The 21,307-nt window shown below is 37.0% G+C and overlaps 1 protein-coding gene across 1 annotated transcript in view; it reads left to right on the top strand.

The window, feature by feature from the left end:
• LOC128473717 (dynein axonemal heavy chain 9-like) overlaps positions 1-21,307 on the top strand; it is a 160,325-nt gene that overhangs the window by 52,135 nt on the left and 86,883 nt on the right. Inside the window, exons 46-59 of the mRNA XM_053455969.1 lie at positions 2,624-2,824; positions 3,386-3,576; positions 4,131-4,282; positions 6,470-6,566; positions 7,032-7,080; positions 7,513-7,577; positions 8,835-8,997; positions 13,801-13,928; positions 16,164-16,334; positions 16,862-16,990; positions 17,910-18,070; positions 18,873-18,999; positions 19,303-19,508; positions 20,131-20,203. Of these exons, the coding sequence (XP_053311944.1) occupies positions 2,624-2,824; positions 3,386-3,576; positions 4,131-4,282; positions 6,470-6,566; positions 7,032-7,080; positions 7,513-7,577; positions 8,835-8,997; positions 13,801-13,928; positions 16,164-16,334; positions 16,862-16,990; positions 17,910-18,070; positions 18,873-18,999; positions 19,303-19,508; positions 20,131-20,203 (1,913 nt within the window). The remainder of the gene's footprint in view (positions 1-2,623; positions 2,825-3,385; positions 3,577-4,130; positions 4,283-6,469; positions 6,567-7,031; positions 7,081-7,512; positions 7,578-8,834; positions 8,998-13,800; positions 13,929-16,163; positions 16,335-16,861; positions 16,991-17,909; positions 18,071-18,872; positions 19,000-19,302; positions 19,509-20,130; positions 20,204-21,307) is intronic.

Genomic DNA, 21,307 nt, shown 5'->3' with positions numbered 1-21,307 from the left:
ACCAGGAGTCTTCAGGTAAAGTCCCGCTTCCGTAGGTCGACTTCTTCTTCAACATCTTCTTCATCTTCTTTCTTCTCTCTTCTCTTCTCTATTTAGTCTGTTACCTACTATCTTCGTCTGCATCCCCGGGGACTTAACCCGGTGGGAACTTCCGCCAAAATGGCAGCATTTGCGGTGGCGTCCTCTACCCAATCCTCCAATTGAGGGAAAGGACTTGAACCGAAGGCAATATGGTGGCGCGTCCAGTGACATTCTCTCCCCGATCCTCCAATGGTCAGGGAAGAAAAATGAATGGGCCAAAAACAAACTGAAAAATCTGCATGAATCGTTTTTGTCTACAGTAGTTGTCATGTGCTGATTTGTTAGGTGTCAGGGTTGGACAATTGTCAGCATTGGCAATCACTTCCACCTCAATGGTCACACATAGTCCTTATATAAAAGAAAAACTATTTAGATCATTATTATATGATTATGTGAGAAATATAAATTACTATATACACAGATGAATTTTTCATTAAAAACTACATTAATCTGTTGCCTTGAAACCTGCTACCTGCTTATGGAGACTAATCTGCTCTTTTGGCCAGGTTAAATATATCTTCGATTTGTTTGCGCTTGTGTAGAAGTAGTATCAGAGGAAAGATTAATGATTCTACTTCACACCGCCAGAACCTATTCTGATGACAGATTAGGTTAATTTCATATCCTTGGTATATTGCTTATAGTTCTTTTAGGACAAACCAGTTAATTGACAACTAAATGTAAAACAGTCAAGATGGTATGCAATAAGGTAAACTATAAAACATTCATAGTTTTAATTAAATGTAATTAAGTATTTCTGTTTTTTTCAATAACACAAAATCACTTTTGCCAAAATAAATATAATGTTTTACTTGCTACAAACTTATTAAACCCATAGATGCCAATTTAAGCAATTGTTACACCACTAGCAATACATGTTACATTTACAAAATCTAAAACATAGGATTTAAATCACAGATGGCTACTGGAGTTATGTATTTGAATTATGACTTTATTGTGTTAAGGGCTGGCCCTTCCATATAGGCATAGAAGGCGACTGTCTAGGGCACTGTGCTGGTATGGGGCGTGAATGACAATGGAATCCTATTTATTAGGAAGAAAGTGCATGCAAGGGGAATAGTGATGGAAATATCATTTGAATTGGGCACTAGAAAACAGAAGGTGTGCCTGGAGGCTCTGCCCTTATGGGAAGTACATGAGGAGCAGAGGGGCGCCAGATTGGCACATTGGGGCCGTGCTGCACCTGGGCTGGCCAGTCCACAACAGACTGAGAAGCTGTTTGAGGACAATGATGGCACTGGGAAGCTGTTTTGTTGGACAAATGTGTCAAATATGTAACTGTTAAGCTGTTTGAGCACAAAGATTACACATTTAAGATGTTTAGAGACAAATATGGGACTGTAAAGCTGTTTAGAGGAACATATATGTCATGTTACTTTAGCATGTCCTTAACTAGCAGCTTGTCTCTTTACATCCATCACCTTGTTTATTTACTTTTTTATTTAACACCCTGCTTTTTTAGTGTCTATTCATCGTTTTGCTTTTCAAAAGCTACTCAACTCTGCATTTAACAGCTTGCTTTTATATCCTTTTTTTCAACTACTTATTACTTCAGCTAGCAGCCCAGCAGTTTTCTTTATATGTTGACAAGCTTGTCTTTACATTATTTTCACCCAACTGCTTGCTTCTGCACTCATACAATGTCTTTGCTCTGCTGCCTGCCACTGCATCTTTTTTATAAGCCCGACGGCTCCTGCACCTTGTCTATGGCAGTTGATGTAGTATTTTGTATCTGTTATTATCTGCCTTAGGTATAGCTAGATGATCTTACCTTGGCCCTATGCTCGACTTGGTCTTGCTTCTCAAGAGTGGAGGAATGCAATGGACATCGGCAAGCACTTTATTTACGTCTCCTTAAATTGTAGCCGAGTCTATCATCTATGTGATTCTGCTTCCCATATTTTTTTTTGTCAAAGACAGGCCTGACACTATTCATCTAAAAGCAAGCCTGCAACTACTAACTATTTAAATGGTCCATTAATGAAAAGGGCAAAAACATGGTTGGAATTCCATTAAACATTAATAGTATGATGGGACTGCTAGATATAAAAACAGTAAATGAAATATTAGAAGTCTTATCATATATATAGAAAAAATGATAATGGCAGAAGTAAAGAACCAATTGGCACATCATTCTCTCTCTGCAGTATGCCAAGCTTTCTTAGATTAATTTACTATGTTTGCATGTACTACCTCCATTGGAAGTCTATTCCAGGTATTATTCCCCCTATCCAGGGGCATATTGCCAATGGGGGACTGGCTCTGTGTCACTCTCTCTCTCTCTCTCTCTCTCTCTCTTCTGGAGGGGGCCTCTTTATATATATTTCCATAACACATCTGAGGTTATATTTACCTGACCTTTAGACCTGCTAATAACAGATTAGTTATTATGTCGAGATATGTAAAACAATAGAATTCAAAGAGGGTGTACTTCCTTTTTCATGTGACTGTATATACCTGCTTTACTCGTCTTTCTGCGTCTAAAATGATCCTGACTGGTGTGTTAATTGCTAAATTCCAGCACAAGAACTGTCCAGTAATGAAGATAATAGTCAGCTTGCTATGGAGGACAGAGCAGTGGTTACTGCCATCCATCAACACTGGCTACCACAGCTTTTACAAGAAGAGGCAGTCATTTTAAGATCACTGATGGCAGCTGAATGGCCTAATATAACTTATACCTCAGATGCTTTTACTAGAACAGGCAACGACAACAACATTGGTAAGTAGCCATCACAGATAATTACAGATGGTGGAGATTACTGGTATTATGGAATTATTATTATTACATTTGCTTGAATAATAATAATAATAATAATAATATATCTATAGTGAGAGCGAGTTATATTTATGTGATTCTGAAGGTCATGGCCACATACATAGTGATGTCTACTGTCGACTACCTCAAGTAATTAAAAGCTTTCAAAAGTAATGCGCTTACCCTTTCCTCAGGGCAGAAAATCATTGAAATATGGGACCAATATTTAACCATTTTCATTCAATCATTTTTGTTTCAGGAGAGTGTATTACTCCAGCCACCCATACAATTTATGTTGTGCAAATAATATTTATATTATAATGTAGAAAAATATGAATGAGGAACATTTTCATTTTTGGACACATTGTGTATTTAATCTTGTTTTGAACTATTACACTTAATATGCTTACGCTAGATGCATATGTTAAAGGAAACAAAGGCAACTTTCTGTAATTTTTTTCCCCCTGAGTTGGCATCGGTATCAACTATTTTCTACCATAAAATCTGTTATGTGTTTAGCTCCAGATGGTCTGATCCCTGCAGTCATTGCTGCAAAATATGGTTGTGGACAGCAGGCCCCCTCATCTGAATGTACAAAAGAAACCAGCATCCCGAGTGCCATAATAAAAGCCATAGAAAAATGTCATATTTTTCCCAGCAACACATTTGTATCCAAAGTTTCCCATCTGGTTCAGCTGGCACTAAAGTACCAAACAGTAAGTACAGATGTAGCTCATAATGACTAATTTAAATGCATCATCAAAGTTATTGGAATCATTGTTTTTGCTGCAGGCTAGAATCTCACTAACTACAGACGCTTGGCATAATACCCTGTACATTATCAGCAGATATTTCCCAGCTATTCCCCAACCAGCAAAGTATTAAGAAATTAGGTGAGCTTCCAGGCTGCCTTATCGAAAAGTATATACGAGAGTCGCGGTGTAATCGGAAGGGAATAAAAAACACAAACCAAAAATCTCAGAACTATTAAAACATTTATTAGAAACCAGAGAGAATACGCTGTGTGGTATGACTTAGCCAAAATTCCCTTTGTGTTGCTAATATAAAATTTACTGTCTAAAATTGATGCTTTTAATTAATTTCCTCATGAATTGGCAGGGCCAAATAATTATCACAAAGGAGATTTGTTATGGCCAAGATGTAATTATGATGTCCGCAATGTACTTCATACTGTTAAGTTTCCCAGAGTGTATTGAGCCTCAGCAGTTAGTGGGGTTTTGTTTTAATTTTATTTTTTTGTCTTGATAAGGTGGTGATTACAGGCCCTCCAGGATGCGGAAAGACTAAATGTATAAAAACATATTTGGAAACATTGAGAGAAGAGAAGAAGAAGGTTATCACTGACACTGTTTTCATCAATGCCCTCCAGCCAGGGCACCTGCTGGGGTTCATGGATGGAGCGTTTGGGTAAGAAGATAAAAAGAACCCCATTATCTTAGCTAATGTTGGACTAGAGGAGTTGCTTTTGGATCCGCTGCTTAGTATGAACAAAACCCACATGTCTCCTCGTGTTTCTGCATACGGAAAATTGCTCTTGTAGATATTTTCTATGCATCCTTACATTTGTGGGTAGCCTTCCCGAATTTGTCTCGAAACCTAAGGCCATGGCTATTCAGACTTAAAGTGCTTTTGTAAAACCTAATCTTCCTGAAAGACCAATAGGATAGTGTTCTGTATGTGAATACTGTATTCCTGTGATAATGAAGTATAAATGAAAGCTCAAACATGAGCATCAAGTGTTGGTAATACAAGGGAAGCAACACCTTTTTTTACTATTTTTTTTACGCTTTATATCACAATATTGTTAAATGAACCATGGTAAGCTGGGAAAAAGTATTAATTAGTCTGGAATTAAAATTGTCCTTAGGGTTTCTTTTAGAGACACAATTTAGGGCTTTTAACAATAACGGTAACTGAAGCTAAACAATTCATTTGTATTTCTGCCCGTGCGCTATAGCTATTTTATATAATTAATGGATGTTTGTTATTCCATTCTGATTAGTCATTTGTAGTTGTTTCAGGGATCCTGAGAGGTTTGCTGGAATGCATATGATTTTTAAAAATGTTTTTAAATGTGAAAAATGTAAAATACAGTTACCGTTATATGTATATGTATTAAGTTTTCAGGATTTATGAATAGTGACTTTATTGTAGTCTGAGTGTTGGTTGAATTAATGGTCGAATTCTCCTCATGCGCATAACCGAGACAAGGCACACAACACACAAAAGTCGAAGCGTTGTCTGATTACATGTTTGAATTACATGGTTTATATAACATCTTATCTACTTCTAATAGCATGCATCATTATGATTGGTTACTTTTCAAGCAGGTTACGCCTCTTTAAACTGCATAATTAAGAATGGCCTAGACTTGACCCTTTGCACATATATATAGAACAACATAGAATAGGTGTGTTGGCGGGAACTCGTGCATTTATCATAGACTAGACATTCCCTGCTTTCTTATGTCTTTGTCAGCAATAATATTTACGATAACATAAGCATTTTTCTAACACTGAGCCTGTACTATCTGATCTGATACCGTGATCTGATCTGTACTTTTCAAACGTCTACCTTTGTATTATACATTATGTCCAGAACATCCCCCTAGACCCATAAAGACATCATATTCTCTGTGAAATAAAGAGCAGTAGAACGGAAAATGGTAAATTCAATAAACTATAGAAAGAACTGAGCAAGAAGGGTACTAAGAAGCCCATGGCCATATACTACATAGGTATAGGTCTGATAAAGGTACAATGCGGTGCCATCCATCAGATTAAAAGTTCAAGAAGCTGCTGTAGATGCTGTCCATGGTCCTCGAGGCAGTATACTTGAAGGTGGTATTATAACCGAAACATGTTTTCTTTAGTTGACAGAACTGTCTGTTGTACATACTCAATTATGTTATGTATGTAAACCTAAATAGGTAGGATAAAAGTCCAAACTTTTTGAGAAGGTGATATATCTTAGATCAAGATAAGGAACCACTGGGATGGTGGGGTTTAGCAAGGTACCTTATGTCTTAGGCGTATAGCAGCTGTTCTTTTGTGGCCTGATAATATCATGTGATACGATGCAATACTAATAATATTTGACCTCCCAGTTTTTAATGTTACTGTAGCATATTTCAGATGCTCTTATTTTCGCATTATCACACTTAGAATTCCTACTCACTCCCATGTTCCTGAGTTTAATGAAAGATTGTTAATTGTATGACTGTAATTAAAACAAAGCGATATATATTTAGTGTTAAGGTGGAATGATATTTCAAATCCATAATGCCCCCCCATGAGTTATCATCACAATCTGGTAAGCAAATGAAACACCATTAGAGTGAAATACTTTGCATGTGGGGACAGTTTGAATCCCATGATCTGTTGTGAATCCCATGATCCTTTGTGTGAACCACAATGTAGTGGCAACATCACACTGCTATCAAATATTGCATGATGCTCACTTGAGAGACCGACAAATAACACAGCCGAGAAACAGAATAAAGAGTAAAACAGAGTTAAGAAACAGCACTTATGTCATTTCATTTTTTGGAGAGTAGTTATTGCTCTGACATCTTGTTCTGTAATTTAGATGGACTGACGGATTGTTGCCAAAATTGCTAAGAAAGTATTGTGGCTTGCGCCCAGTTGACAGCAATCAAGTGAATATCCTTCACCTGGATGGTGAGGTGAGCATCTCATCTTCTTACAAGTGTTCTTATGTTTAACCGAGATTCCATTAAATTCCATTATATTATTATCTTGGGTTAGCTTACTATATCCTAACTGTCAGACAACAGATCAAGGCAAAACACTCATATAAACATACAACAATAAATAGGGTTGCTGTAAAAGACTCAATTTCTTAATTGGACCTGAGAATATAATGTCATATTGGTTTTAAGGCAAGCCGCACACGTGCAGATCTGTTTTGATTTATAGCGCATAAATATTGTATAGATTTTTCCTTACCCAGAGGGGCCCTTCAAAATCAATTTCCTTAGTATAAATGAGACTTGGCTGCCAAGGACAGTCAGGACATATACATTGCACACAAACATATGCAAGGACTACCAGCTCTTGATTAAATCAATTCATTGACCATCCACAGCAAAGTCCTAACAGTACTTTTATTTTTTATTGCATGAAAATAGATTGATGACGATCAAATGGTGATTATGCAGAGCTTGTTCTGTGGTGAAGGTTAGTAAATCTTCAAAGTATTTTCTTTGTGTTAATGGGGGGCTTCTATAATAAAGATCTTGGGGGAAAATACCAGTAGGGGGTGTTGCAAAGCATTTAAAAGCTACTGCGTATTTATATGGTAGATATATTAAAGTTTAGGAGATAATATCTCTTACCTGTGCCTTTAGTATAATAGGTCGGCTCATAAATGATGAAGTTAATGGTGGAGAAACATTACTGTCCTCCAAACTGAATAACAGTTATATGGATTATCCATGACACTTTCTAAATAAAACTGGCGAAGGACTTTTGGACAACAGATGGATTATAACTGGTAATGTAGCTGTGCAGATAAAGAAAAATAAGGAAGAGTAAGAAAGATTTCCCTTAAATATAAGCAAATCGTTTAGAAGAAACAATGTGAATTAACCAACATGTTTGTATCCACAGAATGTTTCATTTTGGAAAATAACGAACGCATAAGGATCTCTGATTCTTTCCAACTACTCTGGGAGGTATTGGAAAACATTACAATATATATGTTATTTTTATTTATTGATGGATATAATGCCATCATATCCTGCAGTGCTTTTAGTGTGGGACACCTTATAGATGTTATCTCATTTGTTTTACAATTAATGTTTTACAATATGTACACTTACTGTACGTTAAACCCTGTTTAATTTTAAATATTTACAGTTAAAATAGAAAGTTCTGCTGAACTTCAGCATTTACTAAATATGTTGACAACCAAAAGTGAAGACATTTGAAAGCATTCTTGGAATAGTGTGTTTAATATATATATATATATATATATATATATATATATATATATATATAATCTATATATATAGGCTATTCTTTAAAGATAAATTAATTAGCACCATGCAAAACAGAAAGACTTTAGAACAAGACAAACAAATACAGACAGAATAATGAAAGTGAAATGACCCAATTATTACAAACCACTTTTTATAAGCACTTAAGTAAGAAAAATATATTAACTTGAAGTTCTGATATGGTTGACAACAGCCCAAAAGCACTTATTCTATTTGCCCCGTGTCAACATGAGCCTGGTTGGTGAGGACTATCAATATTTCCAAATCATTCTTACTCTTATTCTTAATATTGGATAACCAATTATATTTATAGTCAGCTAAATTTATAGTCTGTAATAGGTACTTTAAGCTCATTTAAAAAATATTGATCGTAAAATTTTAGTTTTAGAATCATCTATTATAAGCATAGTTTAGGACTTGTTATGTATGTACCTAACATTAGTACCATTGTAACTCTCTTTGAGTCATTTAATTGTGTGTCGACTACTGTGCTAAAAGCTTCTTATGTGTTTATAAAACATCTAATTAATGTCTTGGAAGCTTTTATATTTGATACTTAAAGAGAAATTGCTTTGCTGGATAATCGCTTGAGCTTTGCTCAAGTCAATTTTTCCCTTTATATTACAATGTACCATTTTTACAGAAAAACACTAAACATATCTATAAATTTGTTGGCGTTTCTAATCTGCTAGATAAATTTCATGTGTTTGCAATATATTTGATGGTGCTATGGATAGAAAAAGCTCATTGTGTATCTATCTATCTAGATACATTATCTCAAGTCTGAGAACCGTAATGGCCATATTCTAGTTAATTTAATTTTGACCAGTGGGTGGCGCTATGGTCACACACAAATGCAATAGAAGTGAAGTATAGGGAAAGATTCTTATTTTGAAATTTCATGGAACCGAGTCTGTATTTTTACCTTTGCAGCTTGAAACATTAGCCGATGTGAGCCCTTCGGTTTTGTGTTGCATGGGCATCCTGGCTATGCCAGATACTGATAATGAATGGAAGTTACCTATCAGAATATGGATCAAAACTCAAGCTGAAGAACGTCAGCAGCAGCTGCAGCAACTGGCTGACACATTTCTAGGTAATTTCATTGTTATAAATTCTAAATTACGTTAAAGTACAAACATATTCTTTAGCCGCGAGTAATAGGGTTTCAAAGTGATAATGCCCTAGCAATAAAAGGCACTTGAAATGAACGTATACAAAACAGCATCATAGTGCTGTGGAATAGTTTTTACATTTTGGTGTTACACATGTAACATGTATTGTGTTAGCAAGTGTCCAGAATTCAGCATGGATAGTCACACTAATGATCTGGAGTGCCCATTTATTGTCCAGCTTCCTAGGAACATCGCAGAGAATACATGGTTGATTTGCTGTTACTGAGTATACATTGCACAGTTAAACATAAGTGACCTGTACTTTTTATGTCAGCTCATCTGCATTTGCGAACGCTACTCCTTGAGCATACTTTTCTGGCCATATATCGGAAACATGATAATGTCAAACATTGTGCTTTTCAAATAAAACAAACTAGCATGTTCCAGTTTAGACTGTGCAATGTTCCATAACCATGCCAAGCCTATGCGTGTGGAATATTGTTGAACTCAGGACATGGTGCGGAATACAAATAGTGAGGTTTCTTTGTTTATACACAGAGAAGAAAACTGGTGAAATTGAAATTTTTGAGAATAAAGCAAATACCTAGTGCCTAGTTTTCAAAAATATAAATTAACATAAAATATGGAACCACCATACTGCCTCACATGTGACATGGGCCCAGTCAATCCATAAGTAAAAATTCCTGGTTTTAAAACATCTTGAAAACATCTACCTGTCTACAGCCAATCATCCTAATCTTCTCTCCCTTTCCCTATGATAATAAGGTTGGCTAGACAGCAAGCTAAGCACTTAAGGACACATATCAGTGCAGCGCTATAGGCACCTAGGTATACAGCCACTTTTCTCCACCTTAAATGTCGGTGTCTTGTGCAGTTGCCTCCTTTGCCCCCAAATTTTGTATTTACATCTTCTCTTTGTAGTAGTTTGTAGTAGTAGTACTAGCCATGGGTATTATTGTTCAACTGCCATAAAACAACTAGAAGGCTCATAATGGAGGAGAAGGAAGTGTAGGCAGGGTCATAATCTGCATCTACAAATTGTATTCCTTTTTTCTAAAGCTGACTCAATACTAGAAAACGACAATTATAAGATATGCATAATTTATGTAGCCTCATCAAATATGCCATACTTGATTTGATCAGAGACCTGTTTTTGTTTTATAGTCCTTTAACTGAGGTCTTTGTCATCTGACTGCCCCTGAGCCAGTTAAACCCATTAATTTACAGTATTTTTATATTATATTATAAACATCAGCAGAGTGGGGTATGCATTGAAAGGACTGCACTCTATATTGCAGTAATTAGTTTTTTATTAAAGGATATCCCTAAAATCCTTACGTACTTAAAATGTATTTAATATGTTAAAAGCCATGTATTAAAGTAAAATCATATTGAATTATGCCTATAATGTTTAATGAAATGTAAGGAGAGATACATAGAAGCATAGAATTTGACAGCATATTGGTAAGAACTTTGTGGTCCATCTAATCTGCACATTTTTCTTTCTGCTTTCTGCTTAGCCCATGCATGTTTAAATTCCCTCACTATATTAGCCCCTACCACTTCTTGCCAGAATAATGCACATAGATTCATGGAGAAAGAAAGGTGCAGAATTGCATCTCTTTCTCCCCAAATCTGTCTTCATTATTCTTGCCTCTTGGTGCATATCTGCACAAGGGCGAGGCCACAGGGATAGCCTCTTCCCCGTTCCTCAAACTGGGGGTAAATTTGTAGAAATTAACCAGGAGGCTAGGTTCACAGAGAAACGGACAAAGAAAGAAGACACAGGGAGAAGTGGCTGAAGAAAGAAGACAGAAGAAAGAAGAAGTTTACAAAGTGGCCTTTTGTGTTATACACATATTCATATATTCTAGTCCATTTTTTTAAAATCTTTACTTATTGCTGAGATGTAGATGTTAAAGACCGGTTAGCGTGTAATGAAAATTCAATGTACATAAAAATACAAGTGTGTATAAAAAATTATAGGGTATTATAAAGTGTTAATGTTTTTTTCAATACCTACATTTTTTTTCTTTCTGTCTTTCATTTTAATAGTACTTGCAGCTGTTTTGTTGAGTTTACATATTGTACTGCTTGGCAAATTACCAAGTCTAATTTTAATGAGCATTTTCTGTTTTCATTAATTTTTTAAATTGCCAGAAGGCACGTTTAGAGCTGACATGTTTATGCTTGTCCCTTGGGAATTAGTTGAATCCATGCATAGCACAATTCCAACTTGCTTTACGAATTCTGTGATGATGGATGCTGCGCGCATTTTCACATATCCTAAAACTATGTCTATAGAAATAGTTACTATCAAGGTGCTTAAATAAGGTAGCAGTTTAGGCATTTCATGCATTGGGCTATTAATATATTAATATTATTTTTTTTATTTTGTCCTGATAACTTTTGTCTAGACATGACAACTCAACAAGATTCAAGTAACAGAATCCATGACAGTGTTTCATTTTTAATTATTTTGGCTCGCTAATGGGTGGGGTTTAGTGGGGTTGGTAAATTCAAAATGGCCTCAAGAAAGCATATTGAATGGCGAACTATACACAAGCAGATGTTTTCCACTCTGTCATGCAAATGGTCAAAGAGAAAGTTTAGTGACCCTGACAGCACTAAGAAAAAGCATTCTTAACAAACTAAAAATTCTTAAGAAGCCAATTTGTGGCAGGAAGTCAATGTTAGCACTTTCAGCACATTCGCATGAGGGTCTGAGGAGATGCTTTTGACATCTCCAAGGTGGACACCATAAAAATTTTGAAGGGACCAAGCAGCTTTTTTGAACAGCTGACATTCAACCCCCCCCTTCCTTATTTTAATACTAATACTAGAAATAATAATAGTGGCAGTTAACTTAGTGTCCATTAGCATTAAATCTCACATGGAGTGGACAATATCCTCCAACAACTCACTGTATATCTAGATTTCATCCATTACATGTATATATACAGCCAATGCATACTTATTTACAATTCCTGTATTGCCTTCATGATAACATGGGACACTATAACATTATGTGTCAGGAGATGTGCTCAGCTGTATTGCAAGTAATCGTGATGTGGGGAAAACTGGCAAATGGATAAGGGACACACAACATGGGATTTTGTAGCCACCATATGCATTAAAGTACATATGATGGCTTATGTGTCCCTCTAACCCAAACACTCCACCATGCAATCATTATAAATCAGGGAGAAGCACTGGATAAAAAAAAATGTTAGACCAACTTTACATCTCTGTCACGGCATCCAGAACAGTAGATTTTAAAATATAGAGATTAATAGTTGAAATCCCAGAGTAATAGAAGCATTAGACCTCATGTGTGTTCCCCTGTCATATCGGAATGGCTTGTGTTCAATATGTGTTCTTAAGAGTGCCACTTCATATATCTGTATCTATATTTGTATTGTCAGTAAAGAACCATGAGCTTAATGCAGAAAACTGTATATTTGCACAGAGCCTTTCCCAGCTCTGTAACTAAAACATGATTTCCTTTTATTGGACAAAATTGGAATGATTGCCAGCTCAAACCTCTCTAAGGGTACATTACACTGGTGAACTGGAACTCTGCTAAAGGAGTTATGTACAGCAATGACAGAAATTGATTTCCAATTTTCCTTAGAATTACTCTATCATTGCTCATGACTCAGACAATTTAGCTTCTATTACAGTACTAGATGGGGGCTGTAGATCACACAGACAGCCTTCTCTTCACTCAAGATACTGATTTTGACATTGATATTATAAAATACATTTAAATGTGACTTTCATTTTTCAAATGTGGACTTGAATTTGTCATGTTATCACTCATCGTTAAATGGATAGTTTGTGTTGCATTGAGTCTGATAAAGTTTGAATTTAAGTATTTATTAAAATATTTGTAGATAACTACATAATTGTTTTTTAGATTTCGGCTCCAAAATCTGTCCTCATTAAACAAATTCCACAAGATGGGGGATGGGGGGGTAGCAACTTGGGTTATCTCTGCCATGGGTCATCTTAAAATAACTACAATCCAGTAGCCAAACTAGTGTTAGACACACTCACCCTCTGCTGAAAAAGTTTCCAGGAAGGCAGGGATCCCACTCCTGCTTTGATCCAATATTGACGAAAAAGCAGACTCCCAGATGGTTGTCATAAACAATCCAGAGAGGTGTAATAAAATAAATCACTTTGAGGCTAGACCACATTGCCACCAGTCCCTGAAATGCCCCCACCATCCGAAATATGGTCCTGGTTCCCTGGTGGTCTGGTGTGTCATTGAAGCCGCGGCAGGTCCCTCATGGCTGATGTGTGCTGCACTTTCATTGTGCGTGCAAGTGGGCCCTTGAAGGGAGATCATGATCTTGCTTGCTGGAACCCTTGGTGGGTGCAGGTCCCAGTGCATGTCCCCTTGCTGCTGCCACTATTGTTTCACCACCACTACCATCACAATCCTATCACCTTCAGCATATGGGATAGGGGAGACATTATCTCCCCTAGTCCTGGCAAACCCTGTTTATTTCAACTATGGTGTTGATTCGGGGATAACATTAATAGGTTTAACGTAACTGACAAGTGGACCGTTATTGAACAGATTGTAGACGTAGTCTAGAAAGCTTCCATGTATTTTCCCATTGACACTGTGCTTATTATTTTTTTACACCGTATCACCAGATAAAGGGACCTTGATGCACTCTCTATATTACTGTAAAGGTGTTAAATCTTATAGCACTTATATAACACACTTTCTTGTGGCAATGTCTTTGTAGAGCCCAGTTTGCAGTTCCTTCGAGACAGCCAGATACTACACCAGCCAGGCAATCCGAGCAACAGGACACTTAGAGCTATTATGATTTCTGAAACGAATGTGGCAGAGATGTTCTGCAGAATCTGCACGGTAAGATTTTCATGTTATGTTGCCTACGAACCGAAAACTCAGTATGAAAAAAGACATTATTTAATGAAATTTAATTAATCGGCATTTATTTATATTTCTGTCCAATTCAAGCTAATTTGGCAAATTCACCTTTTTTTGCCAACTTGCAAGAACATATATAGACCAAGTGAGTTAAATCTGCCATACAGTTTCACCTCAAAACTCCAGCTTAAGTGATTTTTTATGGACAAACCCCTGTGCGTGTCATAATACAGTGACACTGTTATATTTAATCTGCTATGTATCGTCATATATTCCTGCATTAAAAGTGTGCCTTTACTAAGCTGGTAACATCAACACTTCAAGTAAGCAATTCAGAAATGTGGTAAATTACAGCTTCTGGGAATTTTCAAGATCAATTGCTTTGTGTAAGGCATTACATGACAAATCCTTAAGCGGTAACATTATACGGTGGATTTCTTTTTTTGTATTAGCATACTGCCAAAGTCTTCTCTGTGCAGATGGTTCATTTATTTGCCAATTAATGTGTTACCTCTAAATGTAAAAAATGATTCCGTAAATGACATTTGGTTTCCTACTGCATCTTCTTTTCTTTCTATTTATAATGTAATTTCTTCTTGTAGTATTTGGCTCTTTAAAGTATTTGTGTGATGTTCCACATTGTTCCATGGGATAAAACTGTTAAAAATGGGGATGGCTCAAATGCAAGTGTTACACTAGTAGTTTAAATTACATTTTACAGTAATGACCCAACAAGGCCATTAGCCCCTTGTTACGAGCCAGAAGGGCTGCCACCCCCTGCAACTACCACCTTAGGCCTAGACCTAGTCACCCTGAACAATGAAATTAATTAAACAATTAATCGAATAATGTTAAAGTGGAGACTTTATTTGAGGAGAAGAGAATGCTTTAGATCGCTGACTGATCATGCTATTATTATTGAGTTATATGGTGCTGTTGCATTAGGCAGTGCTGTACAATAGTTAACAGGACACAACATATAGTGAATAACATAACAATTTAAAAACAAAAGGTTGGCTTACTCAAACAAGCTTATGACTTATTGTAAGATCGCCCACCTTGTGTGCTCGTAAAAAAAAGCCTGATCTTGATATCTTGCTATAACCAGGATAAAAAGTGCCCCTAGGGGGCCTGGTGCGACCCCTGCGACCCTTGTTTCTCTGTTGTCTCCTTATGGGGCAAAGGCACAAGCTGATTTCGGCAAAGGTTGTGTTTACAAACTGTTTAGGGCAAAGGTGGCACTGTGGGACATGTTGCTTGGTGACATTAGGGGGCCCCTGGGCAATTTTCATACAAGGGGGCCATGTGGTTTCTAGTTAGGCCTCTGAAAGTGCCTTGACACTTGGCATTCAAAGGACTAAATGTGATATTCAATGAAATAAAAATGGTGTGGGCTTTATATATTATCTTTTATGATGGTATATATATATTTTATGGCATTTAAAGAGATTCAAGTCTTCCAAGTACAGCACAGAAAAAATATTTACAAATATGTCTCTTATGTTCAATGTGTACAAAAACAGCTAACCAAATATGGTGTTGAAAATAAAGAGCACAATAAAATAGTATTTTTGCACATACGTAATGATATTGTTTTTAGTACAAGCAGATTTCAATATTTAAACAAATGTTTAAAACAGTAAAAAGCTGGTGGCGATTCCATATAGTAACTGTTACCTCCAGTATCTATGAACTATATGCGATTAGCCTACTGCTATTGTGGCTTATTGTGGCCCATTGCTTAAAAGTCAACTATACAGTTTACTAATCACTAGTCTGATAACACCCATATAATCCATTGGGTAGCACTGCCCTGAATTGTGCTGTTCATGCTATTCTATCCCTCTGTTTCATGTGCTCCTCTCTCGCTAACTTACTAGATGAGTTGGTTAAAATGTATTGGATGTCATTGTTGGTGAAAAAAAACTTAACCAAGAACTCACTACAGCCCTGGTTATCAATTGTGATCATAATTTGTGACCAAACCACGCATACTTTAATAAATGATTATTTTCTTTACTCATGGACATTGCTGGGAATGTACGTTATCTAAAATTGTGTTCAAGGAAATCTAAATTTCACAAAATGGCTCTGAGACACATTTCTTTGCAACTTTTTTATGTTTTGTCTGCTTTTACTTAGAATATATGTTTATACCTTTTCTATAAAACATTATATTACGGTAATAGCAATTTCCCCGTTTCACTCTCACAGGCCTTGATAGATCATGTTCCAGAGCTACTGCCTGAAGATATAAAGAAGTATTTCATATTTTCTTCTATATGGTCTTTTGGAGGATGGCTTGATGCTCATGAAAGGACTATTTTCAGCAAGTGGTGGCGCAGACATTTCAAAAACAATAACACATTTCCCATGGAAGGACAGGTAAAACGGTGCTGCACTCCTACCCTGTCAAGATTTACGTTATTAGAAGGGCATCCATGGCGTAAAATGAGTTCATACAATGACTGTTTGCTGCAGCACTGCAGATGTACTTCACAGAGCTGTTAATATGATTATTATTAGTTATTATTTTGGTGTTTTTATGGTAATTCTGTAACAAGAATTGCCCACAGTCTTGATGTAATCCCCAAATGTATTATCACTCCGCAAGCATGGCTTGAAATGTCTATGTTACTATTATTACATTTTGTTTGGCTTGGACACCATCTTTGTGTAGGCAACCCCATTTAGGTAGATTGCATTGCTGGGCAAAACATATATTCTCCTTATTGTTGTCAGATACTTTCCTTCGCTTTCTTTCTTTGAAAAGATTTCTGGCAAGATTTGATCATTTTGGAGTGATGTGCGTGTGAAAGAATGTCAAAATCTGTCATCACCACTCAAGAGCATGAATGTTTAATTCCAATCAAATGTTTGTGGCTGACAGTCAACGTTCATTTGTGCTGCAGGTCTGGGACTATCATGTTGACACTGATACAAGACAGTTTGTCAGATGGCATGACACACTTTCCTCCTATTTTGTTAGTCATGGTCAAAGCATGGCCTCCGAGTCATTTGTTCACACAGTACACAGTGAGGTAAGGTTGTCCATTTTTTGTACATTTCAGACATCTTTTATATGTGATGTAAATGAGAGAACTTGAGGCCCATATGGATGCATTAGACATTCCTCTATGCAAGAGTTATGTTCCGCAGTAAAGCAGGCAACAGTCTGTTGGTTCCATATAAAATCTATTTAAAAAATACATGGGCATACACTGGACTGCATAACTGTTCAATATATTTCAGTGTACCAAAGAAAATGGTTTAATTATTGGATTTTCTTTAAATAACCTGGAGAAATGTTGCCCTGGATGACTCAGTCATCGTAATCTAATGTCCTGTAAAGTGCACTAGACTAAGACAACAGCCAGTCATCCATGGCAGCATTTCCATAGGGTATAATAGTGCAGGTTTAAAGTGTCATTTTGTAAAGGTACGACATGGTTACATGAACATGTATTTTTTCGATGTTAGATACATAGAATTTGACAACTTATGGGTCATGTGGTATTTTTGCCTGGCGTGCATATCCATGATGCTCCGACTCGACAGGCGTCTAATTCTTAGACTAATGACAACACCCTGACGGCGCTACTTAAGTTTTCCTTTGTCTCTGTAGCATTGAAACCTGAAAATAATAGGTACATTGTGTCACATCTGTAACATCTGTGCGAGCAACCTTTGTGTGTAACACATATCTAACTTTTGTAGGCTTCAGTATATATCACAGAAAAGGACTACATTTGATACCAATATTATTTTATGATTTTTTTTAGCTTTTCTTTTTGTAAGTCGATGTATATCTTTATATAAAACAGTTCAGTGAAGATTTACACAGGCTTCCTTTTTGTTTGTGACCCCTGATATTTACCAAATACACAATACATGTAGGTTATTTCTTAGTATGAGTAAATGCATCTTACTTTACAGTATCACTCTTATTTTATCTTGCAGCCAATATTGTACCTTTCAAGCCTCTTGATAATGACAGGATGTCCAGTTCTGCTGGCAGGAGAAGCAGGTTGTGGTAAATCTATCCTCACCCAGGAGGTCCTACATTCTTTGTGTTCAGGGGAGGTGGCCGAAATGCTGGATCTTCGTATACCTATTAACAAGTATGTGTGCAGATCTCCTCCATTACTCATAATGTACTAAAATAAAACAACTAAAATCATACACAATACACTGGATGTGTATCTATACACATGTAATCACTGCCCATATAAGATGTGGAATCTTTGAGGGAGCTAAGCATTCTGCAATGAAAGATGGTGCCAGTCTGCCTCCCTTATGTTTCAAGATATAAAAGCAGCATAGCTAACGTTCACGGGTGAAGTGACAAGTCTGTAAGAAAGCAATTCCCCCGTCTAGCTTTCATTTTAAGTATATTACCATAAATTGATTGCTTGTTTTTTTTGTGTAATATACCTGCACATACATTTGTGCTGCATTTGTGCACATGAGTAGTTTAGCTATACTAAATCCCCAACATATAGAGGTTCCTCAGGTTGCTTCTCACTAGGCACTAGCTGGTGGTGCCTGTAGTCAATGTCTAGTTGACTAAACCAGGCAGGGAATATCTTTGTAACATCGTTATAATACAACAACCTACCTGGGAAGTTAAGCATAATCTCTCAACATCAGATGAACTAAAACTGGAATATTTTACAAAAACGCAGATGGCCAGGAAAGGTTTATTTTTGAAATCAAATAAACCCAGTGGATAACACAACCCGAGAAGTTAAGGCATTAAACATAACTGAGTAATAACAGGTTTTATACACTACGTACTAAAGAAGGGTTGGTTATAAATGTCTCTAAAAATATATTAGAAATTTCCCATTGGATAGAAATACTACACATTCGTTGCTACCATGGTTTTTATTAATACACTATCTCTTTTTTATTATCTTTTAGTTCTACAGATCCCAGGAGATTGTGGGGATGTTTAAAAGACCGTCTGGAGTGGCAACATGGCACATTACACAGACCAGCAGGAAACAAGAAATTGTTATGTTTGCTAGATGACCTCAACCTTGCTAAGGTGATTACTGTATACCCTGGAGATCAGGCTGAGGAGCCCATTATTGCAAATTAGTTTGGCAATACAAAAGTGTATAGTAAAATTGTTTTTTTTCTTGCAAGGTTAAGAGTTATACATAACAGAAGCATTAGTATAGAGTTTAGGAGAATTGCTTTGGAATGTTTTTATAGTGCAATTAGCTTGATTTTGTTTATTTTAAAGTTAATGCTACTACATGTTGTAAAATGTTCATGACGATGCGGACATATTGGCTTCAAAACAAATTGGAAATACATTGTAATAAATATACATTTTGTACTTTAGGTGGACAAGAATGGGAGACAACCTGCCTGTGAGTTTGTTCGTCAGCTGCTTGATCAAGAAAAAATATTCGACCCTTCCTCTTTAAAGTGGAGAACTATAAGTGATATAATTTACCTAGCCACCTGGAATACAACAACAGAAAGATTCTCAAAGCAGAGACTACGCCTGCTCAGGCATTTCTGTGTCTTATACTGCCACTATCCAAGGTTGGTCATTTCGCCTTTATGTAATGCCACTTTAATGCTCAAGTAATACTGATCCTGAAATAAGAATAATTATTTGTGTGTCATATATGCAGTTTTCCATTTAAGTGTTAATTAGCTCGGTGTTGATGGAATAGACATGACTTTAAAGACATTAACAACTAATTAAGTCATGGTATGTAGAACTAAATTCTATGAAATTAAAATTGCCTACTACACTGACCTTTAACATGGGGAATTAATGAGAAAAATCTTATGGTCTTATGCTGATATATTTTTAGATGGATAGGTTTTTTACCAACTTACTTAAAAATATAATTTTAATGAAGCTTGCTCAAGCACCAGTAAAATATAAGCCAAGTTAGTAACTGTGGGACTGCTTTGTTTGCTTAAGCCTAGCCAAATATGTTTTTATTTTTTTAGCTTTTCCTTAAATTTGCAAATATTAATTAGAACGGTAGCTACATATTTAACAGTTTATATAAGGAATGCAAAGTTCAGGTCTCCACTGGTCTCCTGCATTCTCTACCGAATCTCACTGACATCGAGCACAAAATGAGTTGATCCACAAATCATACATTGAACACAATAGCTTTTTACTGTGATTGTGTTTTTATCTTTTCAGTCAAGATGATCAATTTTCCATATTCAGTACCATTTTGAAAACTCACTTCCTACCTCCAGTCACAGAATGCAAGGTATTTTCCTATATTCTCTTTCACTTTGCATCTATTTTCTGCCCTTTCTATATTGTGACTGTTCTACATAACCCTTTGTTTGTTTGTTTTTTTTTTTTGCATTATCATATACTTCAGCATCAGTGGACCTTTTGCCTTGGGTATTCTGGAGTGTAAATCCATCCTATGTACTAACAACATTTAGTTAATAATCTATTCTTTTTGAAAACATCCATGAACCTTCGGGCCTATATATTAGGATACATGTGGATCAATTCTGAAATTACCGGTAGTTTAGCAGAACCATCTTCTCTTTACTGATTGCTCCAAAATGAGCACTGCTCCAGAACTGTTTCCCTTAATAAATATAGCCCTTTGGTACTTTATTGGTGAGCACCTCACCAAAACATCCAAAACAAAGTCTGAAAGGTGCAGAGGTTCATCTCAAGAATACAGAACAGGGAGAGGCCGACCTGCGACTGAGATGGCCGCATAAGCCTGTAGCTCCCGCTCCTCGTGCCTGTAATTTCGCTCCGGTTTCCAGCTCGGTCCCGCAACATGGGCAAACATTCGAGGCTTAACTCCCCGAAGCCTTCGGGGACAAAAGAAAAGTCAGCACTTACCTCCGTGCGCTCCTATTTCAACGCGTCGTCGGACCAAGATTCTCGCGGCTCCTCACACAGGCCGCCATCTTCTCCGCCGAGTCCTGCAAGCGAAGCAGATGTGGAGGATCAACATGCTGGACGGCCGCCTGGTGCTCCCTCGGCGGATCAAATGTGGCATGACAAGCTCGCCTCCCTGCCTTCGAAAGCCGACATCACGGCGATCATCGACCACGCTACGCAGGGCCTGCACGCGAGTCTCTCGGCAATACAGGCGGATATCCGCCATATAGGGGACCGCGTGGCCTCCCTGGAAGACACTCAGCCGAAGATCTGCCGTACGGTGGACTCCCTTACCTCCAGGCTGCGAGACCAGGCTGATACTCTGGTACAGCTCACGAGACGACTGGACGACCTGGACAACAGGGGCCGCCGAAACAACATAAGGGTACGTGGTTTGCCGGAATCGGTTGTTTACGACGATATTGCCCTGACCCTGCAACTCATATTCAATAAGATCCTT

The sequence above is a fragment of the Spea bombifrons genome, chromosome 2, assembly GCF_027358695.1.
Source record: "Spea bombifrons isolate aSpeBom1 chromosome 2, aSpeBom1.2.pri, whole genome shotgun sequence".
Lineage (NCBI taxonomy): Eukaryota > Metazoa > Chordata > Amphibia > Anura > Pelobatidae > Spea > Spea bombifrons.
Note: the sequence above shows the minus strand (reverse complement) of the source record. Positions and strands in the feature narration are given on the sequence as shown.